Source organism: Ptiloglossa arizonensis, chromosome 13 (genome assembly GCF_051014685.1).
Source record: "Ptiloglossa arizonensis isolate GNS036 chromosome 13, iyPtiAriz1_principal, whole genome shotgun sequence".
NCBI classification, from domain to species: domain Eukaryota; kingdom Metazoa; phylum Arthropoda; class Insecta; order Hymenoptera; family Colletidae; genus Ptiloglossa; species Ptiloglossa arizonensis.
Genome location: NC_135060.1, coordinates 300,724 through 323,609, shown reverse-complemented (window position 1 = coordinate 323,609; position 22,886 = coordinate 300,724). Strand labels below are relative to the sequence as shown.

Below are 22,886 nucleotides of genomic sequence, written 5' to 3'. Positions count from 1 at the left end.
TATAGTTCCAGGAGTACTTTTTTCTATGTGAGAATTTCCTATTCTTCTGTAGGGGAATTTCTTCCTATGTTTCTTTCGGACAAATTCTTTTATTTTATCTCGAAAGTCTAACCAAACAACATTGTTTATTGACTTATGTCGATCTTCTTTTTAATTTTTAATGTAACAACGATAATACTTATTGACAATTCCATTATTTCTGTTCTATTATTTATGATAGATTCTCTTTGGTATAATCTTACAAGTTTTCTAATTTCATTAAAGACTACATACAAGGCACGGAGTTATCCCCACCATTGTTTATGTTTCTTTAACGCGAGAAGCCAATCGACTCGAACAGCGGGCCTTTTACATTTCCCACTTAATTTTCATGGCGGTGTTGTCAATAAATTGGTAAGATTTTCTCAATAAAAATGAATCCAAACATTCGAATTATCCATAATTATATCAAATGAAACACTTCTGAATTGCAGAAGTACACAGGCCTTCGGATAAGCTCGTGTTTGGTCTTATTTTCATTGCACAAATCTCGCCAATTCATTGATAATACTTTCATACAGAGATAATAAAAGATATAAAAAATGTTATATTGCGTTAGTGGTTGTCGCACCAATATGAGTGGGTATCGCTTTAAAGTTTTGGTCGTTTACTCGCTATTACTTTATCTCACTCGTTCCGAGTATATATCCCCGTTCACTTTCCTCGTCGGACGGTTCAGGCGTGGTTGAATCTGGGTTCAAAACAGATTTCGTTACCGATTCCGAAATCAAAACAAAAGACTAGATTTTTCTACTTTAAAGTGAAGATTTCTATATATTAAGTACGTACCGTTACAACACTTGTTAAATAATACACACACAACTCGCAAATTTAGGAAAATTTCCGATTTCGTACGTACTATATGTTGCTTTTTCTCCTTATATATCATAAAATAGAAAAATTCTCATTCTATTCTATCTTTCAAAGATTTCTCCATACATTATAAAGCGTATGCCATTTAGAAGCTACAATAAACAACTTTAATGCAATTTATAGCGTGGCTTCTTTCATCATTGTAACTAATTTGCAAGTAAACTAATTGATTATCTAAACAAGTATAAGCATGTACTAATCTTCGTATATTATGAAAAATTATAGACATTTTATACAATTCGCAATCTAGTACCGTTTTCTACCCTTACTTCGTCTCTTCCATTTCTTGTACTGTACTTAATTCAATGAGTAAATTGCATTACAAACATTCCAAGCCATATATTTTATTTTACTTTCATCAATAATTGGAATTTTATTACAATAAACTAACACTGAAAAAATTATAAAATATGATCGAATGCAAATAAATGCTCTTTATTGTATTTTACACAAAATCGAATACCACCCAGTATTGTATACTACGATCGGGTGACTTCTTGAACTTTTATGTAAATTTTCCATATAACAATTAACTTTATATTATACTATCGTATTCTACTCGCAATTTTAATAGTCATTGTTTTGCATTACTTAATTATACTTTCTCAAATATTAATAGATGGTATCGACAAAAAACCTTTTATGTTTTTAGTTTCTTAATTACAGCTTTTTATTTGATCTTTTTCATACAACGTTCCTGCAATATACTTTTTGTAGCATATTTTATATTTGTTCTTAACTAGATTTTTATACTATACTTAGGTCTTAATTGTTTTGTTTTATTTTTTACAAACTGTAAAGGAAAGAAATGTTAATTAAAAGAATGGATTCTATAACATTTCATTGTATACATTGCTCACGATTGAATATGCAACTAAAACAATTTATTCTTTTATACTTAAAAGCAAATTTTAGTAACTTCAGAAACTGAATGACCAAGAATATCATTCGTAACTTTTCATTATATACATGCAATTCTTTATACAAACTGTTTTTTCACTCTTTGATAATTTAAAGATTGTTTCACTTCTTAAAATCGAGCCTTCTTAGATAAGATACGCGATTCTTCAACTCTGCGTACTCGAACACAGAATTTTATCGAAATAAATATAGAATTGGTTTTTACAATTCATTGACAAAAAAAAAAAAAAAAGAAAAACATTCTCAGTAGCCAATTTTGTAAATGTATTCAATTGTATCTGTAAATTAAGATTATATCCATATTTCACCTGTAGAGGAAGCAATTCGAAAGCAGTAAAATAAAGATTATTATTATTATATTCAACTTGTATAATAATTTATCAACTGTAGCAAACAAATAACAATATACAAACGATGTATCAAAATTAAAAATATTGATATCATCGATCAAATTATATATATATATATATATATATATAACATACACACAAACTAATTTTATATATATACATATATATTTTTTATCTTTCAAAGTGTTTTATACAATAACTTCAATCTTTTCATAGAATTCGTCTTAACATTTTTTTTTTAATTCAGATTGAGTCATTGAATGTTCCAACTTCGACACGCTCTACCAAACAATTTAGAATATTTTAGAATAGCAAATTTGTTAAAGAAAGCATGCTAACCTCGAGACTCCGAAAAAGATTTATCAATCTTTGCAACTCAACAATCCAAAATTTCATTGGAAACTGTCTACACAATGATCAACGAATAATTTGATAATTTACGATTTTGTTATCCGTACGAGAGTACATATTTAAAACATATTTCTTTCAAATTTCTTACAAGGTGTTCGTTTAAAATAAATTTATATCCATCTTTTAAAAGGACGCACAATTATTGTGATCTTTAACATAATAAGAGTACAATCTTTGATAAAAAAGAGATAGGATATCACGGTTACACAAATTTAATAATTAATACCCAAGTACATGCTTTGAAACATAAAACTAAGACATTTTTATACTTCCGAGATCTTGAAAATAAGTATTCTCTATTGACATTAATCCAAACAATTGTTATACACGAATATGATTTTTATTAAATTAAATATCATTTAATACCCAATGTGTGTTAACATAGCAACAACCACTAAAATGGCCAACAAAAATTGGATTATACTTAGAATGCTAGTTAGCATCCCTAATGCAACTAATAATAACTAATACAACAACGTGTAAAGCGTACAAGAATTCATTTCATTCCCGCTGAATACATTCCGTCCGAATTATTATTATCTTGCTAAACCTAGAACGGTCGATAGCTCCGCAGTCGTTGTGACTCAAAGTCGAGCCGAGTCGAACCGAGAAGAGTCGAATCAAACCGAACTGGACTGTGTAGTTTTGTAGCGCGTCAATGCGTAAAAAGGGCGAGTGTGAAGCAATAGATCATTCCAACGAAAGGACTGTGCACTTTGTCTGAAATCTTACTTCTACCTTGTAATGATTTTTTGTTAATTATGTCGATTACGAAACAGAAAGTTTATGATGCATTTATTAAACCTCTAACAAAAATAAAATAAAATATTACAGATATAGAATCGATTCTTCTACTATTTATGAAATATACAATACAAAATTTCATTTACACTCTAAACTATTATTATTAATAGCACTAACTTTCTTATCATATAGAATATTTCAGATACGTTATATCTATGCATTTAAAAAAGTGTTACCTTTACTTCTAAACTTTACGAGTCTTTTTCAATGACTATCATCGTAACCAAAACCTGTGAAATTACAAGATGATTTCAAATAGCTAAACTTTATAAGAATATAAACGTTCGAAGCCAAAAATAATGATATTTTCAAGAGTTTGGATACACAAAGACCAACAATTTAAAGCAATACTTCCGATGTAGATACTTTTAAAAGCACGTTATATTTATTGAAAAAGAAATACTAAACCACACATAAAATTACTTTAATCATTTACATATTTTCTTTGTCTATGAAAACAATATACGTAGGAAATATAGTTATATAAATAATGAAAATAATATACATATGTATATTTATTGAATAGTTGTTTCATAAATATAAACATTTCACTTGAATTTGTTTACTACATCCTTAAGGCTTTAGTAAAAATTACATACACGTATAATGATGTTTATAATATATGAAAAAATATATAAGCACTTGGAACCTATGCACAACCAAAAAGTATACTACTGAATTGTGGTCCGTACAATTACGTACATCTATGTGTACAAAAAATACTTTTATATAGAATGAATCGTATAGTTTTTTAAGATAATTTTGTTTTGAAGTATTAAAAAGATAGATATAAAACATTTTTACATTATGTTTTAGTAATGTCCATCATTTCATAAATAACGAATTATCATATGCCCCCCGTCACTTAATTGTGCATACAATAAAGCAAAATTCTTATTTTGATGTGAAATGATACGTAAATTTATAAGTATTTTTTCCTTGTTTTGCGTTGCTAAAAAAGTATCTTTTATAAAAATGTAACGGCAACGATAAAACATATCAAAATAAAAAATTCATTTTTAACTACTATAATAATTAGCAAATTGTTTAGAATATTTTTTAGATTTAGTAACAAAATCATACCGTGATACGTAATTGTTATATAATTATATATTGTTTTAATCATTCTTCCCAATTGCAATTAAATATATGAAAGTGAAAATAAATTGTTATAGATTTTGAAACTGATCAAAATTTTGAACATGTTTGAAATTTAATATAGTATTACGAACAAAGAAAATATAAAGAATGTGCATCCACTCGAAATAGTGCAAAAGCACATATAAATATTCAGAAATTTTAGAATGAAATATTTTTATTTAAGATTCCATTTTAAAGAAAAATACATTTTCAATTTAAAATTCTGCATGAACATAAATTCTTCACGGTGTATATAATTTTGGAAATTTAGATCTTTAATGTACGTATAAAAAATATCGATGAAAGTTTGCATTAAATATAAAATGGAAACAAGTTTCCAACTGATTGATTGTCTACAACATGGTATAAGTAATTAAAACTAAATTATGTGAAAGAAAAAGGATATAACGTAAAATGAAAGTTTAAGCCGCATACAATAAAATGAATAAATTTTTTATTTTCAGACAGCTTTCTATCATGATAATTCTACACAAGATGATAAATACAAAAATTAATATGATTGTAATTCTTTCTTTTCTATTTCAATTACCAAAACCAACAACTATGCATTAACAAAAGAAAATGTAAAAATACCAAAGATGAACAAAAAACTTGACACAAAAGTAAAACCATGTATTTACGAAAAATTGTAGAAAATATGTAATTTATAGATTGATAAAAAAATCTCTTCTGTTTATTTTAGTCGTATGATAAAATACGTGGGAAACTATCATAATTTCAATACCCATTATGAGATTTTCTTATAGCAATCATTTCTTATTTGACTTAATTAAGGTTTATACATTCTTTAATATTTTTCATAATAATCTCACCGAAACAAATAAACAAAATTTAACTTCAGATTTTCCGAAAATTGTATTATCCGCACGTTTGGTTTGGATATTGCTCACTATGTATACTATGAACATACATTTTGGTGATACTAAATTCGGCAACTAAAATTTAGTAAAGATAAAAATTTAATGAAATAGAATGAAAGCAATGAATTTAAATACTACCCTTTAAAAGTACATTATGTTACAAATTCGAGACATGTATTTATAAAATATTAATACCGCAGCATCGAACTGTTTCTCTCGATCAAAGTACTTCGCAGATAACTGATAAGGTACTCGATTCTTATGTCGTTGACTTACATAACAGTGGGCGTACACTCAAAATTAAATAGTCGATGTTCTCAAACGCGATTTTTAAAGCAACGCGAAAATAAATTGAGAATTTTTCGAGCTAGTATACAACGGACTAAGCGAAATCATATACATATCTGTAGTTGAAACTAAGATAACATAAAATTTTGTGCTTTAATTAATCTTAAAATAAAACTGAGCCTAAAACTCGCTAGTATTTGGTAAAAACGGTACTAAAACACGATAACTAATGGATTTGTTAAAATAAGATTTTTTATATTACTATCCTTGAATGCAGTGATTGCAGATGCATTAATTACCATCTAATAAAAGACCGTGACCAAGAATCTAATAGAAAGTTTGCACAATTATCGAAAGAATAACAGCCTCTTATCACTGACTGTAATCTAAGTCACTGATTTCATTGTCTAACTGAAACGTACTATAATCGTTTGCATTTAAACAGTCTAAGGAAATAAAGTTGATAATAATACAAAAGAACGGCACGTCATCAACGGTTCAATAATTACATTTGACTCGGTTATTCCCTAGCAATATATAATTCATGGTACTGTTTAAGAATTAAAAGAACAGCGATCGTGTTAATTCATCCATCCCCAAGGGATAACATTTTGGACATGTAACAATTATATAACATACGTACGATTTTTTTGTTAACTAATCACACGCTGCGTTGTTATCTTCAAGTTCACACGAAAAGTGGTCGGAATAAGATATCGCCTATTATTAGATTCGCTATTTCAGGATCTTGAATACTCTCCAGCACGCTCACACTACCCCGGACACCACATAAACGTGATTGTTGCGTACGAATAGAAAACTTTTACTAACCGGTACAAAGATCACACGATGCATCACCAAAACACACTAAGTCCGTTGAAACAACACCTTTAAAATCTTCGAAGGAAAAGGAACATGACACACAGAGTCTAAATACGCAGGCAGGCACAGCGATGTGGCACAGGAAAACAGCAGAAGTAACACTCGGTCGGTAACTCCGACACTATGAAGAGCACTTCGTAAACACGATACTTTTGATAACCTTATAACATGGTTAAATATGTGTGAGGAAAATGTACAATATAAGCAAAAAAATATGTAAACGACCAAAGGGCTAAAAAAATGTAAAACAAGGAAACTGCTATAACACGGATACCACGAATCAATGAACGAGCGACAAACAAACGGACTGATCGAAACGCACTTCAAATGTTGCAGATGAATTTACATCGGCAAGCACGAGCACATCACAGTAACCATTTCACTATACACTCTGTAAGAATAACACTGTGTAAATGTTTGAGCTTAGAAACAGGTACAGAAATAACTATTTTCTCTCTTTTTTTCATTATCCTTCTCCTTGTTTATTCCAATCGAAGAATAAACAGAATAAATGGAAAGAGAAAGGAGGGAGAGAGGGGAGACAGGATGCATTTTATAATGCAATTTAATGGTGCGTGTATATAAATGCGAGCATATATAAGAGACAGAAAATAAGAAATGATGTACACTTACGCATATTGTTCAAAGAAAGAAGGATGGAAGGGAAGGATCGCGTGGTGCGTGTGTGTATGAACGCGCACGCGTGTGTATAGTATATGATACGCGTGTATGCACATGAGAGAGAGAGAGAGAGAGAGAGAGAGAGAGAGAGAGAGAGAGAGAGAGAGAGAAAGAAAGAAAGAAAGAAAGGAAGGAAAAAAACGTGGTACGTATATGTTTTGGTAATTTTTTCCGTACACCAACGTTTCTTTGTCGACACTGTCTACAGTCTAGATTCCTTACAGGAGTTCCACACAAACGAGAACGTATCGGTTAGTTTCACCACACATTTCTCTTCTCTTACCCGAACTAGCCGTGATATTCCTGAGCGGCGGCCACGGTGATTAAAAAACACTCGCGTCTTACATTCGCGCCCCAACGAAGGGTAGTCGAAATCGTACGGTCAGTCCAACGTTTTCAGGGCCGCCAGGTTAACGTCACGAAATCCACCGACACAACCATAGATCCAAACGGTGGACGGACGGACGTAAGGACGGACGGCTGGCTGGCAGCAGGCAAGGCGGAATCACAGAGAGGTTCGGGGGAAGGGGTATTGAATGTGGCGGGGTGAGGATAGAGTTTCTGGATACGGGGCAGGTGGGGTCATAAGGGACCGGGGACGTACGAGTTGGAGTGGGGTGAAAACGAACGAGAACGAGCGAGCAACCGAACCGACCGACGACGTACCGTCGCGGGGGACGGAGGTCTACGCTAGCTCAGGACCGTTTTATGATGGTTCCGTTAGTACCACTACCGATTGCTTTCGACACATTTTCCTTTTTTTCTCATGATTTTCATACACATTATTCTACTACTTATTGAATCATGGATCGTATACGTATGATATATGACATTTTTAATATTGCAAAGAAATTGCCAATACAAAATGTCTAGTCTGCATGTAACGGCATGGTGAATAGAGGAATACATGTATGTATGTATGTATACGTCTTGAAAGATCTCCGCGACTTAAAGGTGATAGCTTAGAAACCAAATCTGAAATAAATGTTTGAAAAAATCTTATACGGTATTTTAAATCTGCACAGTCATATGTACGTATGTGTACTGTTTAACAAAACAGAATGTAACTAAAAATTTTTAATATTTAATCGCATATACAAATTATATATTACTTTTAATACAGATATGTATGTAATACGACATTTAGTGAACTCAAATCATTTTCACGTAAACTTTCAAATTTCTTTCCACTTCTAGAATATTCCCTAATTTCTACTTTCACTTAGAATTTATTGTTCTTTACAGAATTCATAAAGAATGTCTAATCTTTATGTATTTCTGAATTTACCAAATAAGCAATGAATGCTGTAGAAGAATTAAAGCTGTAGAAAATAAAATATAAATAATAAAAAATTAATAAAATACAATATAATAATTTAATTATAATAAGTTATTTGTTATTATTCTATAAATTTATAATGCACTTAAAAATAAATATAATTAATATAAAATGATACCACGTAACGATATAAAAGGTGTTAAAGCAAACGAAAGATATGAAAAGACACAAATGATTTTATATGTAAATATTATAATTTAAACAACAGTTTTTATTACATTAGGTGTCATTTTAAACTACGATTCTAGTGAATTAAAAGCAACATCATTAATTATTTCTAAGCGTTAATGGATATATTGAATTATATTCCACGTATTATCGTTTATTTGTCAAGTATTCCATATGTTTCGCTATATAACATATGAAATTATTGTATTTCTCTTATTTAAATTAATTCTACATTAAACAGAAAAAAGGCGATTGTATGTATGTCGAAATAGCTCAGATGTATACATGTTTGCACGGTTATGGTTAATTCTATAAAATTGCTCTTTTACAAATATACGTACAACACAGAGTAAAATGCTATATACGGCACTGCATCGGGCACAAGCAAACTCGCTGCCTTGCGGCTCGGTAGAAGGGACGAGAAGGGTTGGGAAGGGAAGAGTACAGAAATGAAGAGAAAGGAAGGAGGGGTTGTGAATAGTATGGGTAGGGATGTCGGCCGTTGCCGGAGGAGGGTGTATAGTTGATCCTGGCCGCGCACATCCAAAGGTCTGAATGAGATCGAGCAAGCACACGAACGAACGAAAAAGAGCGAGATAGTACCGGAGGGCTCGGCAACGATGCATTACTGGCATACACATGGCAACGTCGCAAAAGGCTTCATGGACGCCAGGCAATCCACCAACACACGAGTGTACGGAGAACGGCAGACCAGAGAAGGAAAGAATCCCGTTTTACCGAGTTGGAGGAGATAGAAAAAAGGGGAGGGGGCGAAGTACACGAGAGAATGAGAGATCTACCAAGTCTTAAACAGGCTACAAAGTTTTCCACCAATCTCTTGAGATTTCAGAAAAACGTTTAGCATATTCCAAATGCATGTATTTCTAGTACGCATATAAGTAATGTATTTTTGTTCATCTAACATGTCACGCCCATTGTATTATACTTTTGAATACATTGCTACTATGTGTTATACAATTACTATATATTACAATCAGCTAAAATGAATTTTGTTGTAATTTTTAGATAATGAACTTAAAGTACATGATAGCTACACAGTACTACATGATGCTCGCGTTGATCAAACAAAATGTTATGATGGATGTGTGAGTGAGTGTGTGCATGCGCGCGCACGCGTGTGTATTATTACATATACATATTTCTTATTAGGGTAAAGCCATAGTGTAAAGTATTTATAGGTCTTAACAAATACAATGAAAAATGTTAAGAATGACATCATTAAAATAAATTTATCTATTGCAACTTTTCTGTGAAATGTAACTACAATTTCAAAAAAGTTACAAGAAATATCTAATTTCAATTAACAATGAAAAACATTATACAATTATGATCAGAACATAAGAAATTGTAACGTGAACTACATATTTAACCAAAGTATAATGTTCATAAATGGGTCTAGGAATGTATCCGTATCCGAGTAGTGATGAAAGACATTCAACTATTCCTTTATTCTTCAATCGCGTAATTGTATTTTACGCTGCAAATTTTAAATTTGCTTCCAGACGAGCAGAATATGGTATCTATAAAACCAGGCCCAGGCACCAAGAATCCAGAGGCGTAGACAGCACACAAATAGGTTCCTATGCCATTCCTTGATTACTGATATATTTTAACTACTTTTGCAAGAATTATGCTTTTTTCTTTTGTTTAAGTAAATGTACCGCGTCACCGAGTTTGTAAATATCGCTAATCGATACATTATACATGTTATACGGAGGAGCAATAACAGAAGTGGAACTATAAAACAATAACACTGATTACTCGATGGCGAAAGGGTGTGGCAGCGCCATTGAGTCGTTACACGCAGGAATAGAGCAAGTAGTGGGATAATACGTGCGATTGCGAACATTTGTGTGCGTGCGCGTGTATGTGTGTATGTTCATAAGTGAGAAAGAAAGAAAGAAGGAGAGAAAGAATGATAGACAGAGAACGAATCAAAGCGTGAAAGAAACAGAGAGGACAAAGAGTGAGACGAATGTACAAAAAGAGAAACAAAAATGAAGAGGGAAAGAGAAAGAGGGAGAAGGCGGTAGAAGTGGCGGAAACTCGAAGCGGTGGAGTGCGGATGGGGACAAGGATGAACCACCTTAAAGGGGATAGCATGAATCATAAGTAATCAATATTATACCTGCGACCGATATAGAAAAATTTTGGGCGACATATAAGTGTTGTAGCATTTAACATTTTTATTTCTGAATTTTATTTAATTTTTGAATAATATATACACACACACGCGCGCGCGCGCGCGCGCGCGCATATAAATCATACATATATCTGCTAAGAAAAAAATATTAACTCAAATTTATTAAGCATAGTCATTAGAATTAACGCAACAATGTTCTTATTTCGTAGAAAATTATAAAAATTTTATAAACGTAATATAAAGTCCTTTTTATATATGCAGTAGATTATAAACAATTATTACAGGTTCTTATGATTAGAATAATTTAATATAAAATACTTAAATTTAGAATTTATGTTTGTAAATGCTGGAAAGTATTTTGTTAATATCTGGTATAAAGTTTTAATAAATATAATTATTGATTAAATATCTTAAAAAACATCCATAATATAAACTGTGATGTTACATACAGTGTAATATAAGTAATAGAAACAATGTAAAATATAAAATAATGTACAAGTTAGAAAAATAATGCCCAAATAGATTGGGTTTTTGTTAGTAGATAATTAATATGCGTAATCATTTTTGCTGCTAATATAACATTATATATTGTAATATAATATCTAATATTTAAAAAAAAAACATTTATAATATAAAGTGTGTGTGTGCGTGTGTGTGTACCGTGTTTTCTCGTATTCACATTTCGCTATTATAATCATTTATATTTGTTTTGGACTTAGAAGATGAAAAAAAAAAAATAAAAATATAAACAAATCATTAAATACAAAATTAATTATTTTCGACTGTAATAGATAAGGTTGCTATTAAATTATTAACTCCATATTCTTCTAATGTTACTATTTTTATAGTCTTTGTTGAATACAAATTTATAAAAATCATATATCAAGTACAAATTTCAAATATTACATCACATGTTACGGTCATTATTAGTACAATTATGTATTTTTTCATTGCATTCTATGTACATGTATAGTTTATTATATATACGTGCACAAGATGTCACTAAAGGTAAACGAATATAACCTGTAATGTTTAAAAAGCAGCAATTTTAGTTTCGTATTTTGATCGTTAATATCCTTGTTCTCTTCTATCTTTAGTGAATTTATACTTACATTTATTTGTTATTATCTTACTGACTAAATTTCATCACTTAACTATTGTATTTTTATAAAAAGGTAATCCGTAATAAAGCAGTATATATATATATATATATATACACATATGTATTACCATTTTATATATATATATATATATATATGTATGTAAGATGTCCTTAAAGAAAGTTATATTTATATTATAATCTTTTGAAATTTATTTTTAATGTAAATGTATTTTTTTTACCTTAAACACATATGCATATATTTAGTTTACATTATACTTTAAGCATTTAATTATTACCTTTATGATATGTATTTATTACTATATATTAATGTATAAATTATGCATAGATATATATTGAATTCATTAATTGTAAATATCGCACAGAAGTTACTAAGTAATTTGAAGTACTAAGTTAAAGTAAGAAGAATACATTTTCTTTTATTATATCCACACATTTATGTATAAATTTTGAATTTATTAAATGCTTTCGTTTTGTTTCATAATTTCTTGAGTTTTGTATTCATATTACTTAAAACCTCTTTAGTATTTCATTATGTTTTATTTTATATTAGTGATCTGTTATTATTCTTTTACTAACCATTGTGTTCTATATCTTTGTATTTCTTCTTAACTGTTTCTTTTTTACTTTTTAATAGTATACATTTTCAATTTATTTTATCTTATGTTTTCTGCTGTATTTTTATCTAAATTTGTTTTTGTTTTTAACCAGTCACTATCATATATACAAAAGTTCTTTTCTTTCTGCCTCAGTTCTTTCTGAATTTACAATTCAATGGCATTCAAAATCATACATAAACAATATTATTCCATATGATTTTTCAAATTAAAAAATGCAAATCTATGATAGTACTAGATGTAGTTTATATTTGATTGAGAAATCATGCCTTTACATGATATTTATTATAAGCTGATCTATACTACACTAACTGATGTAAGGATTTTGAATTCTTTCATCTATAATTAGTTTGTTTTAAATACGATTTCGTTGCTCTAAATTTCCTACTGAAGGAAGTATATTCTACATATACTTTCTGTAAATAAAAATCACTTTAAGTTTTTTTTTGATTAGTGTATTTCAATTTGATCACTTGAAATCTAAATAATCAGATTTAAACACTATGGAATATTGATTAAATCTAGCAAGTTGAGAATTGCTGATAAACAACGACAACTGTCATTCTTAACGTTGATATACATCTGTATTAATAAGCAGATTCTTTCTATTGGCATTGAAAGCATATGGACAATTTTGTTTATACACAGTCTTTGTTAATCTTAGAAGAATTTTAAATTATAAGTCGATTGAATCATAAAAGCTACTGATAGATACTATTAAAAACATGCTATATTATGTAAAAAAAAATCCTAAAATAATTTTTATTCTGATGCTCAAACTTAGAATGAGAATAGTTTTATCATATAATATTCTTAGCAAAATCTTATAACATTGTTAATAAAATTTTGTTGAAGTACTGTAAGTAGAGGAAATATTTTAGATAATGTTAAGTGAGTCATTTTGTATAACAATATTTCAGGTATTATTAAATGAAACACTTAATACATAGGACATGATTATAATATAAATCGTAATAATTATATTATATTTTTATATATACAGTTTTTCACTTTTACTAATACTCAGTATCGTATAAGTTTAATAGATATTTTATACCATTCAGTGATTATTTTCAAGACATATCTATTTTTGAGTTAAATCGTAATGGTTGGCTTGAATCGAGTAAACTGAACATTTTGCATAATGCATTCATAGCAGCTACATCTTTTGCTTCTTTAATAGTTCTCCCAAATCCTAAAAATAGGATTATATCTGTTAATTATTAATTATGAAACTTTCAATTACATACTTTATGTGTTTACCTGAACCTAAGAATTGTTTATCTGAATAAACTGCAATTTGAAAAGCTGATAGAATTGTATTTTTTCCAGTTTGTCGAATAAGTCTAGGCTCTACAGATCCATTTGTTTCTTTAAAAATAACATCATTTAACATTTCAAATGGTTCTTCTGGGCACCATATCTCAGTTAAATCTTTATTTGCTAATCCCACTATCAGAAAATCTCGAACAAAAGTACTTGCACGATCGATATTGACACTTGCAGCAAGTGCTGCTACAAGTGCTAAAAATGTTTTAGCTTGTGTTTCATTTGTTATGGGATGTTCCTACATGACAAATACAAAAATTGTAAAGGAATAATGAAGTTTAATACATGCAATAAATGATGTATTTATATATATAAAAATATGATTCATATATACAAACACTACTCAGAATTATGTCCTTTGTTCCAATATGTAAAGACGCTGTGGCCAGAATTTCTTGAGACAGAAGATAGTCATGAAATGCTCTAAAATGTAATTTCCATTAGAAAGATTTAATATTTTTTAATACATCTTTATATTAATATTCTCAGAAAATTATAAGAAATGTTTATGCAAGTAAAAGCACTCTAAGAATATGTTATTCCCAAGTCAAGAATAAAATAACTTTATATCTTTATTTTTCCAAATTTTACGTACTACATTTAATTACTTGTAAAGTAGATTTTCAAATATTTGATTAAACTTTGAATATGTTTTTGACTGACTATAAGTATTGAAAAATATCATATAGATGTAAGTTTGTACGGATTGTACTACACAGTCTAAAGGGTCAAACCCATGTGTTCACTCTAACTTTAAGAATTGATTGTCTCAAAAATAAAAAGTTTTATTATCTCATCTTTTCATGATCTTTAGTATTTATACCAAAATTTAAGTATATCTTATACATATATTTAAAAAGTAATAAAACTATATTTAAAATATAATATTTAACTTATTTTTATACATACATAATACCAGATTCAGGAACATGTGGCAAATATTTTGTCAAATAGTTCTTCACAACTTTAGAAGTTATATCCCTTCCTTTCTCAATTAAATCTTCGTTATGTTCCATTTCAACTTTAGGTTCTTTTATTCCTAGTTCTTTTTGTTTCATTTCTTCTTGAAAAATATACGATTTATGTATAAATGCTTGGTTTAATATTTTTATATTAAAATTTTCTGAAAGTCTGTGATTAAATGCATATATTTCTGCATCTCTATTCCATTCTAAAAAATGACTTCGTTTAGGTTCGGGTTGGGGAGGTAATTTTCTTTTTCTATGTGTTATTTCTACTTGAGTTGGAAATACCCATCGTTTAATGCATCTAGAACCTATGTTTATAATTAAAACGTGATATAAACAATATGAAATATAATTAAAATTTCAGCCAAAATATTTACCTTCATAATTCACAGGTTTTATGCTTGTGAGATTTTTATAACATAAACGTAACCTGTTCATGTTTTTACTTTATAGAAAAAAAATGAGTCTGTTCCAAAATAATTTTTTTTCGTTTGAAAAAATATTGATTCACTTTATGTTAAAGATATATAAATATATGTCACATATTATAATTATCTATATAATATATCATAATTATTTATTTATTTCTATATTTTAATGTACTGTCACGTTTAAAACAATTAACAACATTAAATAAGATTAAACAATTCGTAAATATTACTTTGTGCCGCTTTACGCTCACAGAAAATCAGACACTATATAATAGGTTACTTACTAAAAATGCACACTTACTAAATTAACATCCCTAGATCATGATTAACAGATTAAATGTTAAAACTACCTATCGTAGGTTTTTGGTTATATAAAATACTATTTCGAAAAAGTTTGGGAATAAAAGTTGCGAAAATACTTAACCAGAACAAGAGAAATCAAATGGAAAAGAAATTAGAAAGGCAGAAATATGTGTAACGATACAAAAATTGTGATGAATGGCTTATCTGTTTCGCTGTTTTAGGAAATTGTCTACGAGTTATAGAAAATGAATAAAGAAACTAAAAGAGAGAAGGATGTTTGTAGATAATATTTTAAAACATCTGGATATGATTTTTGGAGATTTTTAATAAGGAGAATTTGATCCGAAATTTATTATGAGTATTAAAATTATTTCACTTGATAATGTAATACCCTTAAGGACTGTCTTTACATCACATAAAGTTATGACTTTTAATTCAGTAATATTGAATGTTGCAACATTTGTCATCGTAAAAACTTAAATATTGTCATGACATTTCAATTACAGATGTTTGAAAGTAGTGACTCGTGTCATATGAAAATAGATCTTCATTTAGCCTATCCGTTTATCGGCCTACACTTTGATAACTTTGGCGCTCGTACATTGCTGTATTTTTTACACCATGGGCCGCGAATACGCAAAAAAATACGCTCCATTTGGAAACAGAGATCGCGTATCTGTTTTTCGTTAGTTTATGGCGAGTACAAGTGACAGGACAATATTGTGAAATCATAATTTTATAATATTTCGTAAAATTTGCGTAATTAGAATTGTTTCAAACTTTAACAAATCACATTCAATAAATCTAATTTTATATCGTAATAGTTATTTAAACTTTTTTATTAAATGAAAATGATAAACGTACTTTCATTTAACCTTTCACAGTGTTTTATGCGTTATAAAATATAAATGTTAAATATTGTATATATAGTTTAATAGTGAATCTGTTTAAGAACAGAATTTAATTCATGAGTTTAAATATAATTCGTCAAACTAAGTACTATTAAACAATGTTCAAGTCAAATCAAGAACCTGATATACCTGCAGCATTAGGTTTACTTTCGCACCTAAGTAATGAGGAACTTAACGAATTATTAAATAATGATGACAAGTTTGAAGATATTGTAAAAGATATAAAGCAGGTAAATTTTATTAATTTAATGTTATATTATATAATTTATTATTATACACATTGTTCATTATTGTAATTCTTATTTTAAACTAAAAATTAAATTTGTACAAAATTACATGCAATTACAATTTTTGTTCCTAAAATAGTTTAAGGATTGGGAAACAGAAAAAGAAATGTTAATGGCAAGTAATAGATCGTTGGCAGAATTTAATTTATCAAAACAACCAAAATTACAAGAGGGTAAACAAATCTTAAAAGAGCTTAGTGAGAAAGGAAGCATGTTTTGTAGAAGTATAAAAGAAAAACTGGATGAAATAAGTACGTTGATATAACATGCAAACTATGTTTAAATTTGATAATTTAAAAATAATAACATTGTATTTCAAAGAAATATGTAGTAAAACTCAATTGACACATCCCTTATTTTAGATTTTCTGTTCAGGCCATTTAATATTTTCATTATTAAATACCGAGTTCTTTATTAACTTAACTTACCTCCAACTGTGCAACTACAATAATAATTTATTAAAACCAAAATTTTTGTTTTTTTCTATAGTTTATACTTTCTTCTTGATTATAATGATGTTTACAGTTTTGTAAATATTATAAGGTACATGTGATAAGTAAAACTATTAGTTTCGACAATATGGAGCACATATAACTCCCATGGTATGAACAGAAGGTCGCAAAAAACTCGATTTAGTAAGAAATGTGTTAATTATATAGTATGTGTATATTATTAACATTTGAAGAACATCTATAATTTACTATATATATATTGTATTTAAAGAGGAAAAATCTGGGGAAATGACTGTCACTACCGCATTAGAATTGTTGCAAACAGCTGCTGCCGAAATTGAAGAAGAATCTGAGGTAAAGTGTATATAATACTCATAATTGTTGAAATTTTTGAATATAAAATTAATTTTCGTATAAAAGAATACTCTTGTGTTTTTAATAAACAGGCTGTAGTAGAGAAATTTTTGGCTGGAGACATGGAAGTAGATGAATTTCTAGAGCAATTCCTATCACAACGAAAGCTGATGCATCTACGCAAAGTCAAAGTAGATAAGCTAAAGGAGTTAATAAGAAAATCACATTCCTCTACCAGTGGTCCTGGTTATCCAATAGCTGGTAATTTTCCTGGCATAGCACCTGCAGTCCCTTATCCAACTGGGCATATTTCAATGCCAATGCCAGTGCCATCCGGTTTATCACTTTATAGACCATATTAAGTTAATTGATTATATAAGAAGAAATCGTAAACTAAAACTTCAGTTTTTACATGTTTTATCTATATTGGAACATAAGAGATTGATTGAAAATTTATTCATAAAACTGATCAAACTCGAAGAAATCGTTTAAGGACAGTGAATTGGATACAACATCGAAAGAGAGCGAAATAGAGTAACTATTAACGTAATATAAAATTTTTTTATATTCATTATTGTGTCTTTACAAAGCTATTGTCAATGGATTGGCGGATTTTTCTCGATGATAGTGAATCCATACAAAACCTTATTTAAAGTCGTGCACATTTGCGGAATTCAGAAGATATAATGAAAAATATATAAATTTTAAGTTTCATTAGAAGATAAAATTCTATGCAGCGCATAATGAAATACCTTTTTATTGGCACAGCTAATAATCACTTGATTCAGCAAGTTGCTTTAAATCTAGGTACAAAATTTTGTTTCAAATCTAAAGATTACTGTATATTATTTTCTCTAAATCGTGTAATATTTACTGTAATATTAGAAGCATACCATAATAATTACGTTTTACAAAATATATGAAATTTGATAAAAAAAACAATTTATAATTAGTGTACAGAATTTTACATTATTATGGTAACATATTAATATATATTACAAACATATAATAAATAAATTATAATGTATGAACATAAATTTTACATAGTTATAGAAAGTATTATACTTACTACACAAATAAGCAATGTAATATGAATATAATCATATGCTGTGAAAATTGATAAATACCAAAATATTAATATAAGAATATATGTTTATTGAACGTTTCTATTAATTATTCTTACTTGCATTATTTTTCTGTTCAAAATGAAACATAGATTTCTTTTATTCTTATATAAATTTTAATTTTCATAAAAACGAATCTTTGTTTTTATTTCTTGTAAAATGAATGTTAATGATTAAGAAACATAATCCTACCTATCTTAAAATAACCAAGAGGGAATCAAAAATAAAATGACAAAACTGAAGAACTTTAAACTAATTTGTTTAAAATTATTTAAAATGGTTAAAAATATTTTGATATTTAAAAAATATGACTTGTAATAGAATATTGAAGTAGATTAAAATTATAAGAACCACATTAATTATAATTATGTAAATTATTATCTCAAAAAATTTCTACTTATAAATACATTTTTATTTTACTTAATACATATTAATCAATTTAATATTTTTAAATAAATTATATTTGGTGAAATATTATCTGCACTTAACAGTAAAATGTATTGTCATTTGTTACTTTATATTAGATAAATCGACCCAAATCTAATTCAAACCTACTTCATTAAATTACTTACTATGTAGTTACAATAGTTAGGTTACTTACCCAAATTAAGTTTTTAAGTATGTATATGCATTGTACACATTCTCTGCTGGCCTTCTCTATCTGTTTACAGAAATTGCAAACAATTAGTGATCTACCGCTTACATATATGTTGCCATAGACATGTAGCTATAAGCAATAATCCATTGAGTGAGTAATAGTTTTCTGTAAAAATTTTGTAAACTAATATCAAACACTGGTTATATCTACAGAAAAAAGTTGTTCAAATGTAGATTTTTACAACATATTCAAAAATTATCAAAATCGGTGAGGTTCCCCTTTTTCTAAATATTTACTGAAATGTTTTCTAATGGAGATACCAAATATTTTATGTATATAGTAAAGTATTTGATTTTAGTAGTTACACTTATGAGAACATTTTTTTGCATCAATTATATTGTTTTACATCAGGCATGTTATGGATTGATTCGTTGCTGAGAAACAATGAAATGAATGAAATGACACGTTCGTCCGCTTCTGTGGAATATGTTAGTTATAAAACAACATAAATTAAGTGGATTACTGCATCATCTGCTTTAATGTACTACAGAGAATACAGTTTTATTTACAATTATACATAACACAATTTACTTCTTTATTTCAGGTTTTTTTTACTATGACATACTATATTAATAAATAAGAAATATTCAAATATAAAGTAAAACTTTTATATTGTGTTGCTTTTTAAAAGTATTTTTAATCATTATGTTGCCACACAATAGTATTTTAAATAATTTAAGTTAATTTTACTAAGCATATAATTTTGTATTATTTAGGTTTTTCATTTAATGGTATATCATAATTATTTAAACGCTCAAGAATAAATGGAACAATAAATATGGTAACACCTAGAAAAAAAGACCACTTTATTGTAGATTTTGTGCTTTCATTTTCCTTCATTTGTCTTTTTTGGTAATTTAAATACTGTTGATAAAGCAATTTTCTCTCAAAACTTCCTGCAAGCTGTCTTCCATAATGATGATGACTCCACTTATCAAAATCAAAATTTTTTTTTTCAAACGAATTAGCTTCGTATGGTTTGGTTGGTCTTTGTATGACATTGACATTTCCTTGCCGAATTGCAATAGTTCTGTCATATTGTTTACGTAACTTATAATTACTAAGCACTTCATATGCTGCTGAAATTTCTTGAAATATTTGTTTTGCAGAATCACTTTTATTTTTATCAGGATGATATTGTATTGTCAATTTATAATATGCTGACTTTATTTCATTATGTGTAGCATTTGGTGATATTTCCAAAGTATCATAATGTGTTTTACACTTTGTGGACATATTTACTTTCATATTATATGAAAATACACGTTGCCATAATAATTTGGCAAAAATTTTTTTATTAAAATGTTTTAATGATCGAATAGACATCTTTCATTTGTATTTAAATGTCAGACACAAAGAGTGTCATCAAAACAAATTTATTTTATAAATTGCAGTACAATTTACCATACTTATTAAATGGGTATTTCATACGTTTTTCAGTAACAAGTAGAAACTCCTTAACTTTACAATGTCAACTGATAACCTAGACGACAAAGAAAGTGGTTATATATATATTGAAAATATATAATACAGTGTCACTAAATATGTAGTGAAGAAAAATCTTTATCAGATGCATATATATATATATGTATGTATTGACGAGTTTGAATTTATGCCTATAATTGTAATTCAGTTCAAATGTTTTATAGGTTACAAATGTGATACGACATTATTCGCCATTATAAATTTTTGCCACCTATGGTAAATTTGTAAAGATATGTAAAGATATGTTTTCATGTAACAGTAAAGGCCATGACTATAACCGTTATAACACTGTATGACAATGTAACAATCATCAATGTTGCTATAGGAAATTGCATGGTGCGATAATGCGACAGTCTTGTTTTCATGTTAGGGAAATTTCAATTTTCTGACTACAAACTTTATCATTTCAAAAATAATACGAACAGCATTTCAATTAGATGGCATCAATAATAGATTTAAGCAAGATGGCTGAAGATCATTACTGCGGTTATTTCCTTTTTAGTTTGAAATATCTCTTATTCACGACATTATTTTTTGCATTGTCAGATTCGTGTACGCACTTATCTTCATATTGAATAAACATAATAGAAAGATTTCTTTTTATGAAAGAAATTAATGCCTTAGAATACTTGTGAGAATCGATTCTTTATGGCCCTCTAGTAGTGAGTCTGGGAGGTATAGCTATCAAATTTTTAAAATAGCATTTTGGAACAAGCGCGCGATGAAAGATAAGTTCGTAACTAGGATCGAAAACTATTGATAGTTGCCGCCATCGATAGTTTCCGATAGTTTATTTCTTTTTTTCAAGTTACATAATGATGAACGTGTTTATAGTTTAAAAGATTAAAAACATATAATTTAATAATTTGCAATTTGTATTGTAGAAACATTTTGTTAAATCTCTGTAATGTTTGTAGCTATATGATTAGTTACGTTGTTTAATTTTTTTACTGACAATATCGCAGATTTTAAGCCAAATGCAGAATTTATGAAATGACATCTAATCAAGAGGCAAATTTCAGTGGAATGAGACATTCATGTATCACAAGTTATTGTCACATATTCAGTTTGTAACAGTATACGTTTTAAAATGATTACATCTTTATTGTATTTTTTATTGATATAGTTTTTCTTTGCTTTATGCTTGCTGGATAGTTTATACCACAAATCTAAAGTATAATTGTAAACAAAATTTCTGAAACCTTTGTCCTCAACAATACTATATGATTGAAAATCTGAACATATCATTCACATTAAAGCAAGATCAAGTTCTTTTTCTCTTACAAAATTATAATCATATAACACACTACATTTAAAATATGAATTTATAGATTTAATGGATTTACAATTTCCACTGCTTCCAGAAGTTTCAGATGTCCTACTAATATACACTGTAGTTTTGAATTTATTTTAAACTTCACCTTTATTTTCTTTATCACTTGGGTGAAATCTTTTCAAATGATTCTTTAAGTTCGTAGTATTTCCATTTGTTTTGTACTCCTTATCACAATTGAAGTATTTCGTATATTTCCTTATTTGCATCAGATTGTGAGCTATAGAAGCGAAACAAATTTGTTGAACACGTAGGCAATGCTGTTGGTAAAGTAAAAAATAGTAAATTAATATTAATTGACGATGTAATATATATTTAAAATTGAAAATATGAAATGAATTATAAGTCAGAGTAGACAAAGACATACAAGAGATAAATAATTTATTTTCGATTACTAATCTTTTGACACAGAAACTGATCCATTTTTTTTTTTCTAATTTGTCTTGTATCTATTTTATGTAATATTAGATAATCGTATGCATAATATAGTATTAGATAAACAAAGATAGAAATTGCAAGTACATCTACAAATTAGCATTTATGTCCATGTAATGAGTTCACCGGCCATTTTAT

The 22,886-nt window shown here is 28.2% G+C and overlaps 4 protein-coding genes and 1 long non-coding RNA gene across 8 annotated transcripts in view; 2 read left to right on the top strand and 3 right to left on the bottom strand.

Moving 5' to 3' along the window:
* Positions 1-10,558, bottom strand: part of Smr (nuclear receptor corepressor smrter) — a 96,729-nt gene extending 86,171 nt beyond the window's left edge. The window contains exon 1 of one of the 4 annotated variants that reach the window (XM_076325766.1): positions 9,119-10,558. The gene's annotated coding sequence lies outside the window, so the exon portion shown is untranslated. Of the gene's footprint in view, positions 1-6,350; positions 6,507-6,538; positions 7,318-7,553; positions 7,770-9,118 lie in introns of those variants that run through there. The other 3 variants (XM_076325762.1, XM_076325767.1, XM_076325764.1) reach the window with 3 other exon arrangements.
* Positions 9,288-11,024, top strand: LOC143154026 (uncharacterized). Its single transcript, XR_012993962.1, has 2 exons — positions 9,288-10,374; positions 10,451-11,024. It is a non-coding gene; the product is annotated as an uncharacterized LOC143154026 (long non-coding RNA).
* Positions 11,025-13,616: 2,592 nt separating this feature from the next.
* On the bottom strand, positions 13,617-15,826 carry Mrpl44 (mitochondrial ribosomal protein L44). Its single transcript, XM_076325643.1, has 5 exons — positions 15,353-15,826; positions 14,917-15,283; positions 14,346-14,430; positions 13,942-14,245; positions 13,617-13,873 (listed from the first exon to the last, which is right to left on the bottom strand). The coding sequence occupies exons 1-5, from the start codon at positions 15,411-15,413 to the stop codon at positions 13,752-13,754; spliced, it is 939 nt and encodes a 312-aa protein (XP_076181758.1). The 5' UTR covers positions 15,414-15,826; the 3' UTR covers positions 13,617-13,751.
* A 571-nt stretch (positions 15,827-16,397) lies between these two features.
* On the top strand, positions 16,398-18,658 carry Vps37b (vacuolar protein sorting 37B). The gene is made up of 4 exons (XM_076325283.1): positions 16,398-16,850; positions 16,987-17,158; positions 17,631-17,713; positions 17,806-18,658. The coding sequence occupies exons 1-4, from the start codon at positions 16,719-16,721 to the stop codon at positions 18,073-18,075; spliced, it is 657 nt and encodes a 218-aa protein (XP_076181398.1). The 5' UTR covers positions 16,398-16,718; the 3' UTR covers positions 18,076-18,658.
* A 1,322-nt stretch (positions 18,659-19,980) lies between these two features.
* LOC143153959 (dnaJ homolog subfamily B member 9) lies at positions 19,981-22,870 on the bottom strand. The gene is made up of 3 exons (XM_076325644.1): positions 22,681-22,870; positions 22,402-22,573; positions 19,981-20,978 (listed from the first exon to the last, which is right to left on the bottom strand). Exon 3 carries the CDS (start codon positions 20,819-20,821, stop codon positions 20,204-20,206), a length of 618 nt encoding a protein of 205 aa, XP_076181759.1. The 5' UTR covers positions 20,822-20,978; positions 22,402-22,573; positions 22,681-22,870; the 3' UTR covers positions 19,981-20,203.
* Positions 22,871-22,886: the final 16 nt, after the last annotated feature.